The 23,981-nt window shown below is 42.3% G+C and overlaps 1 protein-coding gene across 1 annotated transcript in view; it reads right to left on the bottom strand.

Annotated features, from left to right (window-relative positions):
• The window catches only part of LOC141146079 (fibrocystin-L-like), a 491,542-nt gene that overhangs the window by 163,830 nt on the left and 303,731 nt on the right, over window positions 1–23,981 (bottom strand). Inside the window, exons 41-46 of the mRNA XM_073632839.1 lie at window positions 22,304–23,288; window positions 20,086–20,331; window positions 17,216–17,365; window positions 14,109–14,286; window positions 12,117–12,273; window positions 3,901–4,057 (exon numbers count right to left, since the gene is read on the bottom strand). Of these exons, the coding sequence (XP_073488940.1) occupies window positions 3,901–4,057; window positions 12,117–12,273; window positions 14,109–14,286; window positions 17,216–17,365; window positions 20,086–20,331; window positions 22,304–23,288 (1,873 nt within the window). The remainder of the gene's footprint in view (window positions 1–3,900; window positions 4,058–12,116; window positions 12,274–14,108; window positions 14,287–17,215; window positions 17,366–20,085; window positions 20,332–22,303; window positions 23,289–23,981) is intronic.

Genomic DNA, 23,981 nt, shown 5'->3' with positions numbered 1-23,981 from the left:
AAATTCTAGATCAACCCAACCCCTTTCACTATTCACATGCCATCCTGTATCCTCCTCGATTCTCTGCCATCAGCCAGGTGCCAAGGCCTGGGGTCTGTTCTTGCTCCAATGTAGTCCCACGGACAAAAGATGTACAACTCCAGCCAAGGTTTATTGCAATGACAGCACACCACTCACTCCCACTCAAAGCCATGCCCCCAATATGTTTTACCGAGAACAGGGTTTAACCACTTCCGAACCAGCCGCCGCAGTTTTACTGCGGCAGGTTGGCTCAGCTGGGCAAATCGATATTACCTTACGTCGCTTCGCCTTTTGGCCACAAGAGGCGCGCGCCTGCAGCCTCTGTGATTGCCCAGCTGGTGCGATGACCGCCGGGCACCTGCGATTGCTCGTGACTAGGGATGAGCTTCGAGTTCGAGTCGAACTCATGTTCGACTCGAACATTGGCTGTTCGCAAGTTCGCCGAACAGCGAACAATTTGGGGTGTTCGCGGCAAATTCGAATGCCGCGGAACACCCTTTAAAAGTCTATGGGAGAAATCAAAAGTGCTAATTTTAAAGGCTAATATGCAAGTTATTGTCATAAAAAGTGTTTGGGGACCTGGGTCCTGCCCCAGGGGACATGGATCAATGCAAAAAAAAGTTTTAAAAACGGCCGTTTTTTCAGGAGCAGTGATTTTAATAATGCTTAAAGTCAATCAATAAAAGTGTAATATCCCTTTAAATTTCGTACCTGGGGGGTGTCTATAGTATGCCTGTAAAGGGGCGCATGTTTCCTGTGTTTAGAACAGTCTGACAGCAAAATGACATTTTGAAGGAAAAAACTCATTTAAAACTACCCGCGGCTATTGCATTGCCGACAATACACTTAGAAGTTCATTGATAAAAACTGCATGGGAATTCCCCAAAGGGGAACCCCGAACCAAAATTAAAAAAAAAAAATGACGTGGGAGTCCCCCTAAATTCTATACCAGGCCCTTCAGGTCTGATATGGATATTAAGGGGAACCCCGGCCAAAATTAAAAAAAAAAAAAATGACGTGGGGTTCCCCCTAAATTCCATACCAGACCCTTCAGGTCTGGTATGGATTTTAAGGGGAACCCCGCGCCAAAAAAAACAAAACGGCGTGGGGTCCCCCCAAAAATCCATACCAGACCCTTATCCAAGCACGCAACCTGGCAGGCCGCAGGAAAAGAGGGGGGGATGAGAGTGCGGCCCCCCCTCCCTCCTGAACCGTACCAGGCCACATGCCCTCAACATTGGGAGGGTGCTTTGGGGTAGCCCCCCAAAACACCTTGTCCCCATGTTGATGAGGACAAGGGCCTCATCCCCACAACCCTGGCTGGTGGTTGTGGGGGTCTGCGGGCGGGGGGCTTATCGGAATCTGGAAGCCCCCTTTAACAAGGTGACCCCCAGATCCCGGCCCCCCCCTGTGTGAAATGGTAAGGGGGTACATAAGTACCCCTACCATTTCACGAAAAAAGTGTCAAAAATGTTAAAAATGACAAGAGACAGTTTTTGACAATTCCTTTATTTAAATGCTTCTTCTTTCTTCTATCTTCCTTCATCTTCTGGTTCTTCTGGTTCTTCTGGCTCTTCTGGTTCTTCCTCCGGCGTTCTCGTCCAGCATCTCCTCCGCGGCGTCTTCTATCTTCTTCTCCTCGGGCCGCTCCGCACCCATGGCATGGGGGGAGGCTCCCGCTCTTCTCTTCTTCTTTTCTTCTCTTCTTCTCTTCTTCATTTTCTTCTCCGGGCCGCTCCGCAATCCATGCTGGCATGGAGGGAGGCTCCCGCTGTGTGACGGCGCTCCTCGTCTGACAGTTCTTAAATAACGGGACTCTCGTCCCCCCCTCTTTTCCTGCGGCCTGCCAGGTTGCGTGCTCGGATAAGGGTCTGGTATGGATTTTTGGGGGGACCCCACGCCGTTTTTTTTTTTTGGCGCGGGGTTCCCCTTAAAATCCATACCAGACCTGAAGGGTCTGGTATGGAATTTAGGGGGAACCCCACGTCATTTTTTTTTTTTAATTTTGGTCGGGGTTCCCCTTAATATCCATACCAGACCTGAAGGGCCTGGTATGGAATTTAGGGGGACTCCCACGTCATTTTTTTTTTTTAATTTTGGTTCGGGGTTCCCCTTTGGGGAATTCCCATGCCGTTTTTATCAATGAACTTCTATGTGTATTGTCGGCAATGCAATAGCCGCGGGTAGTTTTAAATGAGTTTTTTCCTTCAAAATGTCATTTTGCTGTCAGACTGTTCTAAACACAGGAAACATGCGCCCCTTTACAGGTATACTATAGACACACCCCAGGTACGAAATTTAAAGGGATATTACACTTTTATTGTTTGACTTTAAGCATTATTAAAATCACTGCTCCTGAAAAAACGGCCGTTTTTAAAACTTTTTTTTGCATTGATCCATGTCCCCTGGGGCAGGACCCAGGTCCCCAAACACTTTTTATGACAATAACTTGCATATAAGCCTTTAAAATTAGCACTTTTGTTTATTCATGTTCGTGTCCCATAGACTTTAACGGTGTTCGCGTGTTCGAACAAACTTTTTTCCTGTTCGCATGTTCTGGTGCGAACCGAACAGGGGGGTGTTCGGCTCATCCCTACTCGTGACAGAGCAAGAACCGGGATCTGTGTGTGTAAACACACAGATCTCGGTTCACTCAGGGGAGAGGAGACAGATCGTGTGTTCATACAAAGTATGAACACCGATTTCTCTCTTCCCCTAGTCAGTCCAACCCCCCCTACAGTTAGAACACACCCAGGGAACACAGTTAACCCCTTGATCGCCCCCTAGTGTTAACCCCTTCCCTGCCAGTGACATTTATACAGTAATCAGTGCATTTTTATATAGCACTGTTTTCTGTAAATTGGCAATGGTCCCAAAAAATGTGTCCAATTTGTCCGTTGCAATATCGCAGTTCTGATAAAAATCGCAGATCGCCGCCATTACTAGTAAAAAAAATAATAATAGAAATGCCATAAATCTATCCCCTATTTTGTAGACGCTATAACATTTGCGCAAACCAATCAATATACACTTATTGCAAATTTTTTTTCCAAAAATATGTAGAATAATACATTTCAGCCTAAACTGAGGAAAAAATATGTTTTTTTGAAAAAAAATGTGGGATATTTATTATAGCAAAAAGTAAAAGATATTGTGTCTTTTTCAAAATTGTCGTTCTCTTCTTTTGTTTATAGCGCAAAAAAAAAAACGCAGAAGTGATCAAATACCACCAAAAGAAAGCTCTATTTGTGGGAAAAAAAGGACATCAATTTTGTATGGGTACAGTGTCGCATGACCGCGCAATTGTCAGTTAAAGCAACGCAGTGTCATTTCACAGAAAATGGCTTGGTCATTGAGCAGCAAAATCCTCCGGGGGTGAAGTGGTTAATCAGAGGGATTCTCATGATTTCACCCTGCTGTGGGTGAAACATTTTGAGGGCATGGCTTGGATTGGAGTGAGTGGTGTGCTGTCATTGCAATAAACCTTGGCTGGAGTTGTACATCTTTGGTGTGTGGCCCGATATTTAGATGGTTGAAATTCTAGAACAGATTGTATTTGGCTTCTATTTTGATAAGCTGCACCCACTTTTTTATAAGATTAGTCTGTGAAGGTCTATAAACTGCCTTGTCGAGAAGAAAATGTCAGCAGCTACAGGACCAACTCCATTCTGCTAGCATCCTACTCTTTTCCACAGGGATACTGTCTATATATATATATATATATATATATATATATATATATATATATATACCCTATTAGCTACGGGTAAAGCATATTTTGTGTACAGATCGTTAATAAATGGCCCATACCAAAAATGCGAAGTCTACCCAGACTTAATGAACAGCATGATGGAAGTTGGAATACTGGCTTGACCCTACCTTGAATCAGCAGCATCTTCAGCACTGGAGTGCTTTGGTCCAGTAGGATAGTCTGTCCTTTAGTGATAACAGCCATTGAACCTTCATCTGGGGGAGATTCCCCTCCCCAGGTGTATATAGAGGACCAAACATCAATGTAGAAAAAGTCAGCATTGTCCTGAAACAGACAAACATGGAAATCATATCATACGGTAATGTAAACTCTATTTTATGAAAAAAAAAACCTGTAGACCAACATTTTAAAGTAGCTTGGCAGAACCTTATAGGTTATCAAGCTCTCCATTGTCTCTCTTTTGCAACTAAATCCCTCTGTTCCCCTGTTCTTCACAACGATTCCTTTTAGGTCTATTTATCTAACAACTATCCCGCGAAAACCAATTTATTTTTGGACAGCACAGGGAATAGTTAGAGTATCTGTTTTTACTGCACTGTAGGGGAGATTTACCTTCACTTTCTGAGAAAGTCTCTAAACCTTCAGGTCCCAGTGACATGGACAAGAAGTGAAATCAGCCCATCAGGAACAAAGAAGTTAATTTCTTTGGTCATAGGAGTGATTCTACCCTACTGGAGAAAGGCACATGGACTACTCTGGTTCCATAATTTATCCTCACAAAAGGTCCAGTTGAGACATCCACAAGCCTCTGAATCACCTCTGGTCTGCAGCCACATATCCATGCTTTCACCTTTAGCAGTTAAATTCTATTACTGGAATTTGGCTTTTAACTTTATTTCAGAGTCTAGCATGTAAATAATAAAATTGTTTCACCTATTTTCAAGCACTAGTATAGGGGTGTCCATCGTTTTGACCTTCCTGGGCCACACATAAGGAATTATCTTGGGCCACACATAAAATACACTAACAATGAGGCTAGGTGATGAGCGGAAAAAGTCAGGCAGATCACAAGTTAACGATCACTAATATAGATAATCTAGCTATCTGAGTAAAAAACTAATTTTTTTTGTAATATTTCTAATTATATTTTTAATATAAAAGAGGGAAACATAAAACTAGTGCAATATTTGACACTGTTTTTGATAAACGAATGCATTAATATGTGTTTCGATGGATATAGTAGCAAGTTCTCAATTAATTCTCATGTTGGTTCTAATTATACCCTTTAAGTAATTCATCCTTAAAAATGGTTGCTTACAAATATAGGCTGCATGTGTTTGTATTGTAGTGTAAGTGTAGTGAAGTACAGTGTAAACGTATTTTTACAAAGAATTCTAGATAAAAATCACCATTTATAAGTAAGTTTGCATTTTTTTGTTGAGGCGCAATCATAGCTGTCTTGGGCCGCAGGTTGAACATGCCTGCACTAGTATACAGGAACTGCAGAAATGCTGCCAATGGAAGCCAGTTATCCATTTTCATTTTCAAGAAATGATACAATATTATTTCTATGATCATCACATTTTAACAAATATTAGCAAACTTAAAGAGTATGTAAAGCTATTGAAAGTGTCAGGGGAGTAAATGGAAGATAATAAATATATGTGCCTGGGCGTGGGGAAAGTACAGTCATATGTTTCTCTAGCCCAAATTTTTTTTTGAAGTTTGGGATAGAGTCACTTTTTTTTTTATCTTGTCCATGCCCTACTGGGGAGATTTTCCTTACTACATGTCCACACGAGAGCCACAAGAGTGACTGAGGAGTGTATTACCATTTTTTGTGGTAACATGGGGTAAAACATGGTCTTAAAATTAACAGATGTGATTTCAACAATATAATGGCCCTCATTTGGTTCTTCTGGCACTTCTTCTGAAAGGTATGTCCATGTATGATGCTAGGGGACTATGGATGAACTCCCCCCCGGTTTGGTTCGCAGCAGAACATGCGAACAGGCAAAAAATTCATTTGAACACGCGAACACCGTTAGTTTATGGGACACGAACGTGAAAAATCAAAAGGGGTCATTTTTGCCATAAAAAGTGTTTGGAGACCTGGGTTCTGCCCCAGGGGACATGTATCAATGCAAAAAAAAAGTTTTAAAACCGGTGGTTTATTCGGGAGCAGTGATTTTAATAATGCTTAAAGTGAAACAATAAAAATTAAATATTACTTTAAATATTGTGCCTGGGGGGTATCTTTAGTATTTTTCCCATGTTTAGAACAATAATATAAGGAAAAAATTTCATTAAAAACTAATTGCGGCAGTAATGTATTGTCGGGTCCCGGCAATATAGATGAAAATCATTGAAAAAAAACAGCATGGGTTTCCCCCCCCCAGTCCATTACCAAGCCCTTTGGGTCTGGTATGGATATTAAGGGGAACCCCGCACCCGATTAAAAAAAATGGCGTGGGGATCCCCCAGGCCCCCAGGCACTATATACTCTGAACAGCAGTATATATACTATATGACCTGCCCTATATAATCTGCAGAAAATTGGGCCTTAGGTGTTGGTGGTACCAGAACACCATAAGCCCTCACAGTTAATCTTGGTGGGCGCAATAACGGGCCCTGCTGTTAAATATTATATCAAGAATTGTAATTACCATGCCCCTGTTAAACAGGGGCAGAAAAATTGGGCTTTTGGTGGTGGTGGTGGTGCCACAACACTCACAACACTGTAAGCCCTCACAGTTACTCTTGTTGGGCACAGGAATGGGCCCTGCTGTGAAATATTATATCAAGAATTGTAATTACATGCCCCTGTTAAACAGGGGCAGAAAAATTGGGCCTTTGGTGGTGGTGGTGGTGGTGCCCTAAACCAAAAATATTGTTGGAAGCCAGCATCATCAAGATTGAGGAGGAATAGGATAGTCAGCATAGGCAGTCTTCAGGGGATCCCACATCCATAGCAAATTCAATCAGTTACATCAGCATCAGGTGCTTGATAGCTGCTGATTCAAGACTGATTCATTTTTATGAATGTGAGCCTATCAACGGAGTCTGTGGACAGGCGCACTCTTTGATCCGTTACAAACCCTCCAGCAGCACTGAATGTGCATTCAGAAAACATGCTGGATGTGGGACAGGCCAGTAGCTCAATTGCATATTGAGTAAGTTCTGGCCAGTGGGCCATCCTCAAGACCCAGTAACCCAGTGGATGCTCTGTTGGAAAGGTTTCCAAGTCTGCTCTTGCCCCTAGTTATTCCTGCACCATGTAATGCAGACGCTGGCGATGGTTGCTTGAACCGATCAGGCGTTGGCGCTGAGGACTGGAAAATTGTTTAAAGGCATCTGTTAACCAGCCACCTTCTCCACCGCTCTTCCTCTGACTGAACGAAGCCTCAGCAACACATTGTCCAGCACCAGGAAATTGCAATCTGCCAGGGTCTGGAAATGCATTGCACAAACCCTTCTTCAAGGCCTCCTGAAGATGTTTCATCCTCTGCTTCCTCTTCGAAGGCAGGATGAGTTCTGCAACTTTACCCTTGTAACGTGGATCAAGAAGGGTTGCCAGCCAGTAATGATCCCTCTCCTTGATACCACGAATCCTAGGGTCCATTCGCAGGCTTCAGAATCAGGGAGGCCATGCAGCATAAGTTTGCAGAGGCATTCGATTCTGAGTCCTCTGGGTCACTAAGGATCACATGATCCGTAACTATATCCTCCCAGCCACGTACAACTCCTTGGGTTTCTGGGGACTGAAAACCATCCCCTGAAGACTGCTGCTGAGTGTTATACTCTACATCCATGCTGACACAAGCCTCAACTGCCCTGTCCATGATTCCACGAAGCATGTGCTCCAACAGGAAGACTAGAGGGACAGTGTCACTGATGCATGCATTGTCGCTGCTCACCATCCTTGTGGCCTCTTCAAATGGTGACAGGACAGTGCATGCATCTTTGATCAGTAGCCACCAGTGTGGCGAAAAGAAGCCAAGCTCCCCTGACCTTGTCCTGGTGCCATACTCACACAGGTACTCATTGATGGCCCTCTGCTGTGTGTGCAGCCTCTGCAGCATTGCAAACATTGAGTTCCACCTGGTGGGCATGTCACAAATGAGGAGGTTGGTGGCAAGTTGCATTCCCTTTGAATGTCAGCCAGCTGAGCACTGGCATTGTATGACCGACTAAAATGACCACAGACTTTTCTGGCCTGCCTCAGGAGATCTTGTAAGCCTGGGTACCTGCTAAAAAACCGCTGCACCACCAAATTCAGGATGTGTGCAAAACATGGAACATGGGTCAAGTGTCCCTGTCGGAGGGCGGAGAGAAGGTTGGTGCCATTGTCGCATACAACCATTCCTGGCTGAAGCTGGTGTGGCGTCAACCACCTCTAAGCATGCCCCTGCAGAGCTGAAAAAATCTCTGCCCCATTGCGGCTCCTGTCCCCTAAGCAGACCAACTCAAGCACTGCATCTTTTTGCCTAACTGCTTGCATAGCCCCTTGAATGCTTACGGAGCACCGCTGATTCAGAGGACAAATCTGCAGAAGAGGCCATAGAGGAAGAAGAAGAGGAGGGGGTGGAGAAGAGAGCTGTGGCAGAATCACCACTAGCATTTTGAAGGCATGGTGGTGGAACAAGCCCCAACAATACTGAACCCTGTCCTGCATCCTTCCCAGCTGCCAGCAGAGTTACCCAGTGTACCGTGAAGGAAAGGTAATGTCCCTGCCCATGCCTGCAGGACCATGAGTCAGAGGTAATATGCACCTTACTGCTGACCGCCATGTCCAACGAGGCCAAATCATCGCCTTCCACATGCTGGTAGAAAGCCGGAATGGCCTTCCGTGAAAAGAAATGGCATTTTGGAACCTGCCACTGAGGTACAGCACATTCCACAAATTCACGAAAGGGGGCAGAGTCTACCAGCTGAAAAGGCAGCAGTTACAGTGCTAGCAATTTGGCCAAGCTAGCATTTAGACGCTAAAAGCATGTGGATGGCTGGGATCAAATTTCTTTTTACAGTTCAGCAACTAGGGTAGGGAAATTTGCCTGCTAAAATCAGATGGTGGTGTACTGCTAGCAGATTGGCTGCAAGTACTTGTGAAACCTATTGCTATACCTTCATTCCTCTCAGTGCAGGTTTTTGAGAGGACTGGAGGTATAGTAGGGTTGGAGATCCCAGATGAGGAGCAAGGAGAAGTCCGCCTTTTTTTTTTTTATTATGTGGGTCTTTCAGCTGCTGTTGCCAATGGTCTGCATGGCAGGTCATCATATGTCTGGTCAAGCATGAGGTGCCCAAGCGGCTGCTGTTCTGGCCACGCTTGAGCCGCTTCAGACATAGATTGTGAACAGCAACGATGTGATCTGCTGCACGAGTGTCGAAAAAGGCCCACACCAAGGAACTTTTGAAGGTCAGTGGGGAGTCAGCAGCGCCCTTCACCTGCGGAGCTCTGAGGTGTGATGCAATAGGGTGGCTGCCCTTAAGCTGTCCTCTAGAGGACATCCTGCCTTGTTGGAGTTGTGCCTCCTCCTTCTCTCTTCTCTGAGGCACCCAAGTACAGTCAGTGACCTCATCATCCCCTCTCTCCTCGTCACTGGAGCAAACTTGGCAGTATGCTTCAGCTGGGGGAACATGACTGCCAGTTTCTTGTCCTTCTTGGGCACCCCCTCTCTCTAGGCTCACGTTACTCCCTTCCTCAACCTGGGAACCAACATCGGAGCCTTCAAATCGCTGCACATCCTTCAGCAGCATGTACCCGACACCGTGGTCAATTAATTCTGTGGACTCCTCCGTGCATGGTGGCTGTGGACAAGGAGCCGGTGGAATAGGCCACTTTGGCAGCTGCGTTGGAAGGCAAACTACTCTTAGCCTGGGTGACAGAGAATGAGAAGGATGAGGACGGCTTTGTTATCCACTCCACCAACTCTTCTGCATGTTCTGGCTCAAAAAAACAGCCAGCAGCAGAAAAAAAGGACAAGCTTGCCCCACGGCAACCTACAGAGGATGAGCCATGTCCATGACCAGCACTGTTGACTGTAGACACAGAGCCTGCTTGCCCTCTTTAATTGGCATGTGAGCGTCTGCCTCTCCTTGGTGGCCTTGCGGACATGATGTATATTTTGTTTTGCAACACCACACTACACTGTATTGTGTACTGTGTACACCACCAGAAGTGTAGTAGAAACTGTACACACTGTATTAGATACTGTGTATACCACCTGCACTTTTATGGCTGCTCTGTATTGTGTACTGTGAACACCACCAGAAGTGTAGTAGAAACTGTACACACTGCATTAGATACTGTGTACACCACCAGAAGTGTAGTAGAAACTGTACACACTGTATTAGATACTGTGTACACTGCCTGCACTATATTAGCAACTGTACTATGACTGCACTGTATTGTGTACTGTGTACACCACTAGAAGTGTAGTAGACACTGTTACACACTGTATTAGATACTGTGTACACTGCCTGCACTGTATTAGCAACTATATGGCTGCACTGTATTGTGTACACCACCAGAAGTGTAGTAGGAACTGTACACACTGTATTAGATACTGTGTACACTGCCTGCACTGTAATCCATGTCCTTAGTCTGTTTGCCTTCAGCAAACTGTTTGCGGGCTTTTTTGTGCATCATTTTTAGAAGAGACTTCCTTCTGAGGACCAGTTTGGTGCAGTGTGCAGTGTATGGTCTGAGCACTGACAGGCTGACCCCCCACCCCTTCAACCTCTGCAGCAACGCTGACAGCACTCATCTATTTCCCAAAGACAACCTCTGGATATGACGCTGAGCATGTGCACTCAACTTTTTTGGTCGACCATGGCCAGGCCTGTTCTGAGTGGAACCTGTCCTGTTAAACCGCTGTATGGTCTTGGCCACCGTGCTGCAGCTCAGTTTCAGGGTCTGGGCAATCTTCTTATAGCCTAGGCCATCTTTATGTAGAGCAACAATTCATTTTTTCAGGTCCTCAGAGAGTTCTTCGCCATGAGGTGCCATGTTAAACTTTCAGTGGCCAGTATGAGAGAGAGTGAGAGCAATAACACCAAATTTAACACACCTGCTCCCCATTCACTCCTGAGACCTTGTAACACTAACGAGTTACATGACACAAGGGAGAGAAAATGGCTAATTGGGCCCAATTTGGACATTTTCAAATAGGGGTGTACTCACTTTTGTTGCCAGCGGTTTAGACATTAATGGCTGTGTGTTGAGTTATTTTGAGGGGACAGCAAATTTACACTTTTTTACAAGCTGTACACTCACTACTTTACATTGTAGCAAAGTGTCATTTCTTCAGTGTTGTCACATGAAAGGATATAATAAAATATTTACCAAAATGTGAGGGGTGTACTCACTTTTGTGAGATACTGTATATATATATATGAGACGGTATATACTGTATATATAGCAATACACCGCCTGAAGCACTGCACAGAATGCACTGTAGATATAGGCTTTCCTGGATGCAGAGTATATATATATATATATGTGTATATTTATATATATATATATATATATATATATATATATATATATATATATATATATATATATATATATACACAAGATTGTATATATACATTAATACATGCCTGAAGTGTTTTAGAAACAGTACACCACGGAATGCACTGTAGAAATAGGCTACACTGTGGATGCAGAGTATATATCTATATCTATATATATATATATATATATATATATATATATATATATATATATATATATGCACGAGACATTGCAGATCTCGCAGCGCATTATGGGGCGTTCTGCAGCGCTCAAATTTGCCGCGAACGCCCCATAATGTATGTTCGCTTTTCAGCGAGTGGGGAACACCCGATGTTCACGTCCACTCACCCAAGCTCTACCGCATGTTTATAGGATGTTGAGCTGAATAAGGGTGCTATAAGGAAGGCTTTTGCCGAAACATGTTAGCGTTTTTGATGTTGCACTGCTGTTTGTGCTCAATAAAGATTTAAGAAGAAGCAATCAAGTTGCCGGCATTCTTTTTGCACATTTGTATTCTGTATATGTAGAGGATTGCCCCATTCAACTTATGAGCTACCACCTTTTCTATTTACTGATCTAAGAATGAGGTATGTAACAACAACAACATGATAACATTAATACAGATTCCATTTCCAAGTATCTGGATATAAAGACTTCATGCACTGCTAGATCCATTGCTCTAGAGGGCTCACTTTTTTCATGATCCCCTTTCCTCCACAGTGCACTCATAAGAACATTGCCATGAATAGTTGATTATTTAATAGTGAGTCTCTCATCTACAGATGTGTTATGTTCTATTGCTGGGATGGTAGATGTTATCAATAATAAGGATGTCACATGATGTTGGTTCATGTAAAATCTTACCATTAGAGCTACTCCTTGGCCTTCAACGTTCACCCGGACCTTGGCTTTTTGTGAAGGGGAATGGGCTTTGGTAATGCAAACAATCTGTGTGCTGTTAACTGATTGAACAATGCACAGGGACTGTGCAATTGTGACAGTGATCTGTGAGGTATCATTGCTAGAAAGGAAAGAAAAATGTTAATGACTAGACATTTCCAATTACTTTATAGGGCCAATTTTGCAGGCTGTGAGAGAAAAGTAACATTTTCTGCCTATAACAAATGTACTATTCATTCTTCATTTTCCTAATAATGTTTAATTACCCTGCTTCCCTCTGTTTGTTCGTTCTTCTCTTTGCAGTATCCTGGGTTTCCCGTGGGTGATCTGTGAACCCCTAAACTTTTGTTTCAAATTTCAATTCAAAATTGCTGCTGGACTAATGTGAACCTGATCTTGACTATACATCATGTATCTTCTACCATAAGGCAAAAACTTTCCACATTGTAACTGGTTCAAAGATAATGATCTTACCATCATGCTCCTTGAGCCTCATTGTTGATTTGAGCACTGCCCAGGGGGCATATCAAACTAGTGGAGGACCGGAGTGCAAGAGTAATGGTCTAGCTCTCCAGCATGCTGCTTGAAAATGGCAGCTCCTTACAGTTTTATCAGCTGTGAACAGGAAGACTGAACAAATCAAGGACAAGCTGACACTGTCAGCTGGTCATGTGTAATCACACATGGAGCGATTACCTGCTATGCATGGGTGTACATCTGTCCCTAACAGGTAATCTCTCCATGCGGACTTTATTATGATCACATAATAAAAAATATACAAAAAGTTATATTCTTTATTACGCAGTTTGACTTCAATTGGGCTTGACTTCCACAAACTTCAATTGGACTTTAAATGTACCAAGTAGATGTATAAGGTATGTTGAAAATTAAAATCAAACTTTTTTTTTTTTTTGTGCAGAGTAGTGAAGAGTTACTGTATATCTTCTGACAGGTTTTTATTGATGACTGTGTTTTTATTGATGACTGTGATGGAGTTACAACATCAGTTTTTTTTTTTTTTTGCTCTCTGTGTCTATCCATACCAGTGGCATGAACACAAATCATTTAGGCTGTAAAGGAGAATTTAAGTAAAAAATGAAATATAATAGCCCATTTAAAATTACATATGAAAAAAAATCCCTTCAGCCTGGTGATGCCCCTCCCCCACAGTACTTCTTTGTCATTATATGTATTTAAATAATGACTAGTATCAATCAAATAACTTTCTCTGAGCCCAGGCTATCATGGACTTGTCCCTAGCCTGTGACTGGAGAAGGGAAAGCAGCAAAGTGGTAAGCTCTTTCTGTTTCTCTATTTCTGCCCTGAAGTTCCACTTTGAGCACACTCTATTCATAAATGAAATAATTTTAGATATGATACATCAGTGTATTAATACTCAGGAAGATCGAGTGCATGGCCGTGCCTGAAGACTGCAGCTCATGGTCTGGTGCACAGTGCCAAAGGCATGTGCACATCTGCAAATGTTAATGCATGGGTGTCTTCTCCTGTGCCTCATGACCAGAACTGCATTCCGCTATCCTGATCCTGCTCTCCAATTTGGCACTGCTGCTACCCAGATGTTGCTGGACCTGGCTTGTCTTGACTACAGATTTGCTTCCTGTTACACCTGTGTGCCAGCACCCTGCGTAAGTTCCAGTCTGAGCATTCACAGCATCCTAGCAGTCCTCTAAACTGTCGGCAGACCACTCACTGTGTCAGGACCCACCACAGGCATCATGCCACTCCTCATTCTGCTACACACCCTGTCATCATCTCCAGAGGTATTGGACAGGGGGCATTAGGAAAGCCCTATCATCAGCTCAGCCTCTACCAGATATTGGACACTGCTGAATAAAACGTATAATTCTTGGCTTGTTAAATACTGGAAAACTAGCAGTAGCAGCAAGCAGTTTGCAGTGATGGCCAGTAGAAAATTATTAAGAGAACAATTGATACCCAAATAGAGATCCAGTGATAGTAAGTCTGGTCCCCCCAGCGGTTCCTCCTCTCTTTGGGGTGACATCATATATGAGAGGGGTTAGTGCAGTAGAGTAGGTAAAGGAGTTGTTGATCCAGACAGCATTGCTTGGGTTAATGACATTGACATTACACACTTGAGAAGTTGCGTTTGTACCTGGGAAAAAAGAAGTAAAGAATAAGCTAATTTTTACCACTTACTTGTGTAATATCAATGTACATATAATGTAGTCTTTATTGTATGGAACATTAATAAATGACAACTTTTTGATAGGCTATGGAAGATATTTAAATTTGTACAAAGGGAATTTCAGAGGCTTTCTTTCTGATCTCTGCCAGTTGACTGGTTGACTTGGTGTTCCAATGGTTTTCTGGGGCACTGACCTGGAACAACTATGCAGTTCTGGAGTTTTGACTTCTAATCTGCATGCTTGTTTCAGTTCAGTAACAGGCACATCGAATCTTCACAAGCACCCAGAGCCTGAAAACACTCCATGACTTTTGTTATTTATTAAAGGGTTAATAACTTGGATAGGGATGGGAGGTTATGGGATGCCCACTTGACTTCAACAACTTCAGGGATAACTTCCGATATACTTCCTAAATTATTATTTGATCCCCTGCAGATTTTGTACGTTTGTCCACTTACAAAGAAATTAAGGGTCTATAATTTTTTTTTATCATAGGCGTATTTTAAATGATAGAGACAGACTATCAACCAAAAACCCAGAAAAAACACTTGACAGTTTCCCCGTCAGTTTAGGAACGGGCCATTACAGGAACTCACAGTCCCTTAACAGTAGCACAAACGAAGTGACACAGCTTGTAATTTTCTCTGCCACTTCCTATGTGGTCACTGATCCCAGCACCACCTCTTCAGGCCCTACCAGCCCTCCTGGCTGCAGATGCCCCTTTCACCAGCCTTCCTGGCAGCCTGTCCACAACAGTCCAGCTGATTGACTCTTCACCAGCCCACCCAGCTGACTCTCAGGAGATCTCTCAGGGAAAGGACTGAAGACTTAAGCACACCGCTGTCTTTGAGGGAGACTGGCTTCATGTGGCAGTCCCCCCCCCTTTGTAAGTCCCCACAGTGTTGCACTACTCACTTTGTCCTCTCTTGCTCCCGTGCCTCCAGGAAGACCTCCTCCCTTGTGTTTTAGCAGGATTCTTCCAGCACCCGAGCCTCGGCCCAAGGCAGGATACCCCCCCAGACTAGGGGGTTCGCCTCAAGAGCCACTGACAGCCTCCTTAACACTGCATGTCCATCTTCCACGTGGCTGCCCTGCTGGCATGGCCCATGTCTATTTATGAGGTATTCTCTGCCCCCTGCCAGCCCATTACTAGGGATTGGCTAAGGCCTTATAAATATGCATGGCAGCCCCTCCTAACCCCCGCCCTCTAGTTCTAGAATATTCTCCAACCTTCTAGACCAGGGGAAGGCACCAGAGAACTGTCATGATAAGTCATCCAGCCCTGAACTTTAATGAACTTTGACCCAGATTCCATGGCTCAGGCTTGCTCTGAACCAAACTATATTTTACCTACACTAACTTCTGGCACACACTAGAGGGTGCTACATAACCCAAGAACAAAAATGTAATATATTGCAGCATACAAGTAATTAGATATGGTGTCTGAATTAATTTTCTTGATTCAGGCTTTTTTCCCTCTTTATTTTCACCTGGAGATCCTGCCAGCATGTACTTCCTGTCAGGGGGTGACCATGCTTACTCACTGCACTGTATCTATGGAGGAGCAGCTTTGTCACCCAAGAACAGAAAGTATGTTAGAACTACAGAGCACTTCTCCCATAACCTGGGGGAGGGGTTTTGTAGTCCATAAAAATATCTGAGAACTGAGTGCAGCAGAGGCAGAGGGTGCAGGAAGTTATTAGATCACTAGATTTCTAGCAGGATAAACAGGTATTTTTTGCAGTCATCAAATATGTAACAAAACACCTATTTTAAAGTCTAAGAGGGAGGAAATAGAGGCCCTCATTATGACTGTACATATTATTCAAATTTGTTTGGTGTCTATCTGCCAATTTTGCATTAAAGGCAATTGTCAGATTTCAACTTTGAGGTTGAATGAATAAGTCTAGTGTAGACCAGCTGTGTCTATTTATTAAAATTCAGTGGTAAACTTACCTGGTTTATTACCTCCTTATCTATATACAGTATATAGATTTTAAAGATGATTAGATATATATTCCCTATTCTTTATAATTATATAAATGTCTATGAGATGTTTATGTTTTGTTTTTCTTTTGTTTAATTTTTATCTCTTTTTCAATTTCTTTATGCTTCTATTTTTTAAAACAATGTATTATTTTTTTAAAATAATATAATCATGTTATGAGATGATTTTGGTATTATTTTTACTAATAATGTTATTATGATTTCTAGCCCTGAAGACAAGGGGTGCGATTTTGGCCTCATTGACACACACTTTAGCATAGTGCGAGGGCCATAATTGCCTACTCGAGGAATACACAGGCGTTTCCATACATCCCCATTCCTGCAGTCCCATTCCTGTCAATTGGGCCACATGGACATAGTTGCTGCTCCCAATTTGACATGTGTGTGTCTGTCAAATTGACATGAATGGTTGGACTACCCATACGGGGATGCATGGAATACCTGCGCATCCTTGTGCAGGCAAACACAGCCCTCGCACGGGCATACGCATATGTACACCCATGTGAACGAGGACTTACTCATGATGAAATGCATTGGCTTCTTTGGATACAATTGCAAATAAAAAGATCTATGCTGAATGTTTGCCTCTTCGCTTCTTTCTTTTAACTCTTCACCTTTTTTATACATGTCCACTGTTATCAGTATATTGTAGTAATCAGCATTATTCCACAAATTATTTCCAAACTTGAAACAGTTTCCTGTCTTTTATCTTTTGAGATATGAGAAATATTGAGAAAATATAGTGCAATAAACAAATATGATCATAAGCATTTTATAAATTTAGATCTATTATCTATAAGACTGAATAACATGGAAGAATTTCTAATATGCTCTGCTGATCTTTTTCAGTGAAGTTGTATTGATTTGATGGGTAGTTCAGTCACTTACCATTATTCAAAGGCAATTCACAGAGAAGGAAACTTGCATTAGATCTCATTTGATCTATTTTGCACTCAGAGTTGCAGACCTGCACCTTGGATACCGTCTCATCAAACCCAGAGCCAGTAATAGTGAGCATCAATCCACCACCAAAGCTTCCTAAACAGCATAAAGAAATAAATAATTGGCTACATATTCATTTCACAATAAATATTCACTGTTATTAACTATTTGATAACGTTTTATAATCTGTGTCACGTAGGGCTCTTTACATAAACAATTGTTTTGTAAATGTCTCAACATTCGCATTAAACTCTTCTACCCATAATGTTTGTATCATGTGTAATGTCAGTTTCTATTTGTTGCCTTTCCTTGGGCAAATGTAACATTCTCTAACAGTCGATTCTACGAGAAATAAGCCATAAGAACATTCAACAGTAAGAATTAAAGAACATTCAACCAACTGAGATATAGCTTAACACCGGGTAAGAACAACTAACTATAATGGTAAATAATATGCTGGAGACATCTACACTGTGTACAATGTGTATAGAGATTCCTGTGCGAACGTCCCAGCGATCGGGTGTTCAGTCAAGAGAACCTTGATCTGCAGTGGGAAGTGAAACATTTAGCAGAGGTATTACTACTGCTGCTAATTTTGACAGCTTCCTGCTCAGTGCTCCTGGTTGTTAAGAAGCTGGTACCCGCATTCTAACAACCAGTGACTCGGCCACACCCAGCACATTCCCAGCTGGCAGGTAAATGTAAAAAAGACATCATGTCTCCCCAGAATTTATTCTAGGTCTTTCACATCTGATTTGGACTTTAAGGGGGATGCCACGAAAAAAAAGAAAAAAAAAAACATCATGGGGTGCAAGACTCGCTACCAGATTCTTATCTGAGCATGCAATGTACTAGCAAGGAAATGGGGGGGGGGGGGGGGAGCGAGTGTGCATCACATACCAGGTGAGGTGCCCTCAATATGGTAGGAAAAAAAGAAACCTCATGGGGTACCCCCCAAAATTGCTACCAGACTCTAATCTGAACATGAGAAGAATGGTGAGATCTGGAAGCCGCACACCGGTCTGATGATAAGTGCCTTTATTGATAAAAAAGCTGGATCATGGAGGTATACAAAACACTACAGCAGAAGTGTACAGGGATCAGCTGATGCGTTTCGCACTCACAACGAGTGCTTACTCATAGCTTTTTTATCAATAAAGGCACTTATCATCAGACCGGTGTGCGGCTTCCAGATCTCTCCGTTCTTCTCTGCCTTACTTTGCATCAGCCAGCACCTGGGACTCTCCCTTTGAAGGATGTTGCTCATTTTTCCTTCCCACTGATTTGAGCCTAGCATGCGTCCCAAACCAGGTAACGTGCCCCACATCAACATGAGGACAAGGACTTCTTCCCTACAATCCTGGCCCATGGTTGTGGGGGTCTGTGGAAGGGGGGATTATAGGAATGTGGAAGGCTTCTTTAACAAAAAGGACACCCCCAGATATCAGTTATCCCTATGTCAATGAGTAAGGGGTACATAAAACCCCTACTCATTCACAAAAAAGGGAAAAGTGAATACCAGCACCATACACAGTTTTTGACAAGTCCTTTAATAAAAAAAAAAGTCTCACAATGACAATCCATTGTCAATCATGCTGTCAAGTGATGCAGATCTTTGTTAATCACAATAAACAAAGCTTGACGACAGAAAAAAAACAACACCCGCCAACACATCCAAACCCGTCATTTCACTCCCAAAGAAGGACATCTTCCGGTCTCTGACGCCACAATGTAACCAAAGAGGTGGGGTCTCCTGGGTGACCTATTGACCATAGATGGATATGAACATATTTGGCCAGTGACATCATAGGGATCCCAATTTTAAAATTAGTGGAAGAATCATCAACAATCTATGATGAGACAGCTAAAAAATCTAAAGTTATGACAAGGAAGACAGCTAGCTTCAGAGATTATGAGGATGTAGATGTAGTAGACAGCTTCTGCATCTTTGGATCAAATATTAACAATAAAAAATCCACTTTTAAGAAATAGAACACAGACTGGCACTTGGAAGAGCAAGCAAATAGCTGGACATACACTGACTGATCGAAATTAGTCTGGTTCAGCTGGAACTGGCCAAATTTTGATCAGTGTGTGGCAATCTCTGCTCGACAGAAGTTGATTATTTGACTGAACCCTGTGAAAGGGACATGCTAGAAAACTTTCCTGATCAGCAGCAGCAGCAGCAGCCAGTGATCAGCCATTGGCACCTGCTGCTGCTGAGCTTCCTGTGAAAAGAGGGGAGAGAAGAGCAGCACTGTTGCAGAGGGGCACAGCGCTGGATCGAGATAAGGCTCAGGTAAGTATTTAATGGGGGACTCGGGGGAACTGACATAGAAAGGTTTTTTTACCTTGATGAAGAAAATGAATTAAGGTATAGAACCTTTTACCTTTACAACCACTTTAAGAATACAAATGGATTTTTCAACAAATCAAGGCCAAACCTTTCACTAGATACCCAGGTGACTAGGCTGAAGCTGTCTTGACATATTATGAGAAGAACCAACTTCCTGTAAAAAACAATTATTCTTGAAAAAAAAAAAAAAAGGACAAGCGACAATAAGATGGATGGATTGGATGGATACAGTCACAGAAGGCACCAACATGTTGTGTGTGTGGAGATTGAAGGCCCAAATAATTTTGAACAATCACTATCCATGTGGTCTCCAGTAGTTTATTTTGATTTGTTGGCATTCAATGTGTGGGTGAGGGAATTGAGTCATTTTCTTTCATTCAGCAAGCTGGTTGAACAAAAAAATGACTCATGTATAGTCAGTCTTAGTCTACATCAGCGGTCTACTGCTAATGGCACTCACCTTGATTTGGAGAGATGCTAGTCATACTTAGTTCATATGTAAATGCTACACTGGATCTTGCAAAGCCTTTCTTATTCTGTAGTAATATTGGGAATGTTCCTCCCCAGTGGTCTGTCACTGTGCAGTTCAGTAAAGTATCTGATATGAAGGTGATGACACATGTGGCATTTCCGATAGTCACTGAAACATTTGTGGCATCAGAACCAAACTGTGTGCCAAAAACAGAGATGGTGGTTCGTGATGGTCCTGTTAGTAAATAAGACAAATAGTAAATAGAAAAAGCTTTAGATATTTGAATAGGTTATACAATATCTATATAACTTTGACTTTTTCATTAATTAAATAATATACTGTATCAGAACCAGGGGTTTCACTGTATGGAAATTTTGTTCTATGTTTTTTTTTTCAATGACAGCAAAGTCTTATTATTAATAATTAGTTGATCCATTACATTTGAACTTTTATAGCTTAATTCTAAAGGGTCTCTTTATTGTAACCCTCCTCACAGTATATCTTTACATTTCTTTTGTTTTTTTACCACTCTATTTAGTACTGGGAGCAGAAGTAAGGTTGGAGGAGCATGTGTCTCACTCCATGTGATAGCACTGGACCAATCAGTGCTGTCACGTGGTCCAAATTTTAGCCCTATATAAGCTAGGATTCCAGTGATCCACCAATTACACACTCTTTTGGTCCTGGTGGCTGAAAGAAGTGGTGAGAGAGTGAAAAGATGGTATGTGCTTCTGGGGATGTGGGAAATAAAGCAAACTTGCTGCCTTGTCATGCATGGGCAAAGCACCTCTGCTGTCACATTTGCCACCTTTTGGGGGCGGGGGGGTACCTGGTTTTGAAAGCCAGAAGTTCAGACTCCTTCCACCCACAGCCGACCCATTCATAGAGTGCAGCACACTTCACGCATGCACAGTAGGGAACCAGCTGTAAAGCCACAAGGCTTCACTGCCGGTTTCCCTTAGTGGAGATGGTGGTGGCAGCACCCAATAGCCGATTGAAAAATTGGCTCCGGTGAGGATATTGTTGGATTCCTAGACAGGTAAATGTCCTAATATTAAAAGTCGACAGCTACAGTATTTGTAGCTGCTGACTTTTATTTTTTTCTGAAGGAGCCTGGAGCTCCTCTTTAAATATAGACATTCAATATAAAAATGTGACTAAAGCTGGCCATACACACTACTATCTAGTAAAATCTTTTGGCTCTATCAATGATTGTGTTTGAGCTTCCCTTATATACAAATGCAATGAATTATTGTTGGAAAGCCTTCACATTACAAATTTTGGTTATTCTAAGGAAAACCGTACAATTGAACTGTAATGTGTATGGCCAGCCTAATGCCGAGTACACACGATCGGACTTTCCGCCAACAAAACCGTGGATTTTTGTTCGAAGGTTGTTGGCTCAAACTTGTCTTGCATACACATGGTCACACAAATGTTGGCCAACAATTACGAACGTGGGAATGCGGTGATGTACAACACGTACGACGAACTGAGAAAAAGGAAGTTCAATAGCCAGTGCGGCTCCTTCTGCTTGATTCCAAGCATGTGTGAACTTTTGTGCGACGGACTTGTGTACACACGATCGGCCTTTCCGACAACAAAGTTTTGTTGGTGGAAAATTTGAGAACCTGCTCTCAAACATTTGTTGGCAGAAAGTCCGACAGCAAATGTTCGATGGAGCATACACACGGTCGAACTTAACGACAAAAAGCTCACATCTAACATTTCCCGTCGGAAAATCCAACCGTGTGTACGCGGCATAAGGGTTTTTAAAATTAAAAGAACATTTCTATTTCTGTTCAATCACTTCTGAGATATACACAACCCTGCAAACAGAACAACAAGTTTGGTGACCTGGCTTTTTTCTGGTTTGTAGTTAAGAGTTTCAGCCTTGTCACATCCCTGCCCCAGCTTGTGACTAGACACTGAAGGAGCAGCAGGAGTACAGTGGCGAGCCATCCTTGTGCTCACTCACTGCAGTCAGGATATTCCTTTCTAGCTCATATGAACCACAGCCGAATTTATTGTCTGCGTCTTCCCCAGTCAGAAAGTACAGGGATTGCAAGAGTCTATAACCAAGTAATATTTAAGTATCTCTATTAGTTAAATTTACAAATGTAATTATATTTTTGAATTAATACATAACTACGCTAATTGATAATGTTTTTATATCTACTTTATGTGCCACGTTGAAATTTTATACCTGTGCTGGGAGAAATTGATGTTACTGTAGGAGTATCCGCCTCTGAGTAGAAATAGCTGAGTGATGGATAGGATGCAGATGGTATGTAAATGTTTATTGTGACATTCCTGGTGTCTGAGCTTGCAGGAGTAACACACTGGATACTGCCAGGGGTTACTGACAGAATAAAGCATGGGATGCCATCAACGTTCACTGTGGTATTCATTGGGGGGAACCCATTCCCTTCTATCTGCAAAACCGTTCCACCCTGAACACTTCCAGATGGCGTCAAGAGTACAGCTTCAGCAGGACTATTTATGGCCAAGTAGCCCTGGGCCAAGCCTTTGCTTAAGACAATAACTTTGACTACATAGCTCCCAGCAGGAATTGGATCTACACTGCATTTAATTTCCGTGTCATTGACATCTATCACACTGGCTGCCACACTATCTCCAATATAAATTGCTATGTCATTAATGTCTGCTCCAAATCCACTGCCATAAATGTTCAACACAGTCGAAGTGTTGCCTACTACATTTGGGGAAATGCTTGATGCAACCACTGTGATTGGGCTGGTATAGACGAAGCTGCAGCTTCCTTCGCACAGTGCTGTAATTCTATTTACTGTCACTTGGACATTAACAGTGTGATTGTAACTGGCTTGGGTGTCACAAACAATGTTTGTGTAATTCATTGATACGATGCTGCAGCCTAAGCCTGTTATGGTGGTGGCGTTGCTGTTTGAGAAACCAGACCCAACTATGGTTATTCTTGTACTTCCGGAAACAAAGCCATTGTTTGGTATGATGGAATCAATGTGAGGCAACAAGGCAAATCTCCTGTTCATCTCTTGGTTTATAGCATTGATAGCGTTCCCATAGTTGTTCACTGTTAAAGATACAAGTTCTGCAATTCCAATATTCATGGAGTTCTGAGGATCTATCTTGCAGGTTATTGAAGTTTCATTACCGGACAGGACTATACATGGGTAATTTCCTATTGAGACCTAATAAAAACATAGATATAAGTATATTTTATTATTAGGTTTTCAACCAATTCACTTCTTCTGTCTTTCTATTCTATTACTAATAGTGGTTCTAATGTCTGCAGCAGAATAACTATATGAAAAGCAACAGGTCCTAGGGTTCACTTACAGTTCTGGCACCATCCCATTAAACAATGCTATCTGGCTTGGGTAATATAATAAAAAATGGGACACTCCAGGTATTGATGTATGGACCATGCAGCATATTATGTCTGAAGTGCACCTTTGGCTCAGATTTGGTATTGTGACAAAAAATAGCCCTCATTAGGCTTATTGTTTTACTTTTTTTGCACAGCAAGAAACCACAGTGAAAAAGTAAAATATATAGTTTAACATAACAGTACACAACATTTAAATATTCAAAGGAGAAAGACACAATAACAAAATACACAACATCCCTTCCCCTCCTAAAAAAAAAACACACACCCTATAAAAAAAACAAGAATAGTTTTTTTTTTTTGTAAGCATTATTCACATAAGCCATACAACTAGCAACATTGAGTTTTTTTCCCCTTCTGTAAAATGTTGTCTAAACCACTCTGCTCATCCCAATTATTGCCTGAAAGTTGCTGATCTACAGTAGACACCATAATATATGAATGACCGGAGTGTAAAGATGTGGGGGGAAAACAAGAGATTACTATGAATATAGAA

This window comes from Aquarana catesbeiana, linkage group LG05, assembly GCF_042186555.1.
Source record: "Aquarana catesbeiana isolate 2022-GZ linkage group LG05, ASM4218655v1, whole genome shotgun sequence".
Classification (NCBI taxonomy): Eukaryota; Metazoa; Chordata; class Amphibia; order Anura; family Ranidae; genus Aquarana; species Aquarana catesbeiana.
The sequence above is the reverse complement of the archived record's forward strand: the minus strand, read 5'-3'. Positions and strand labels throughout refer to the sequence as shown.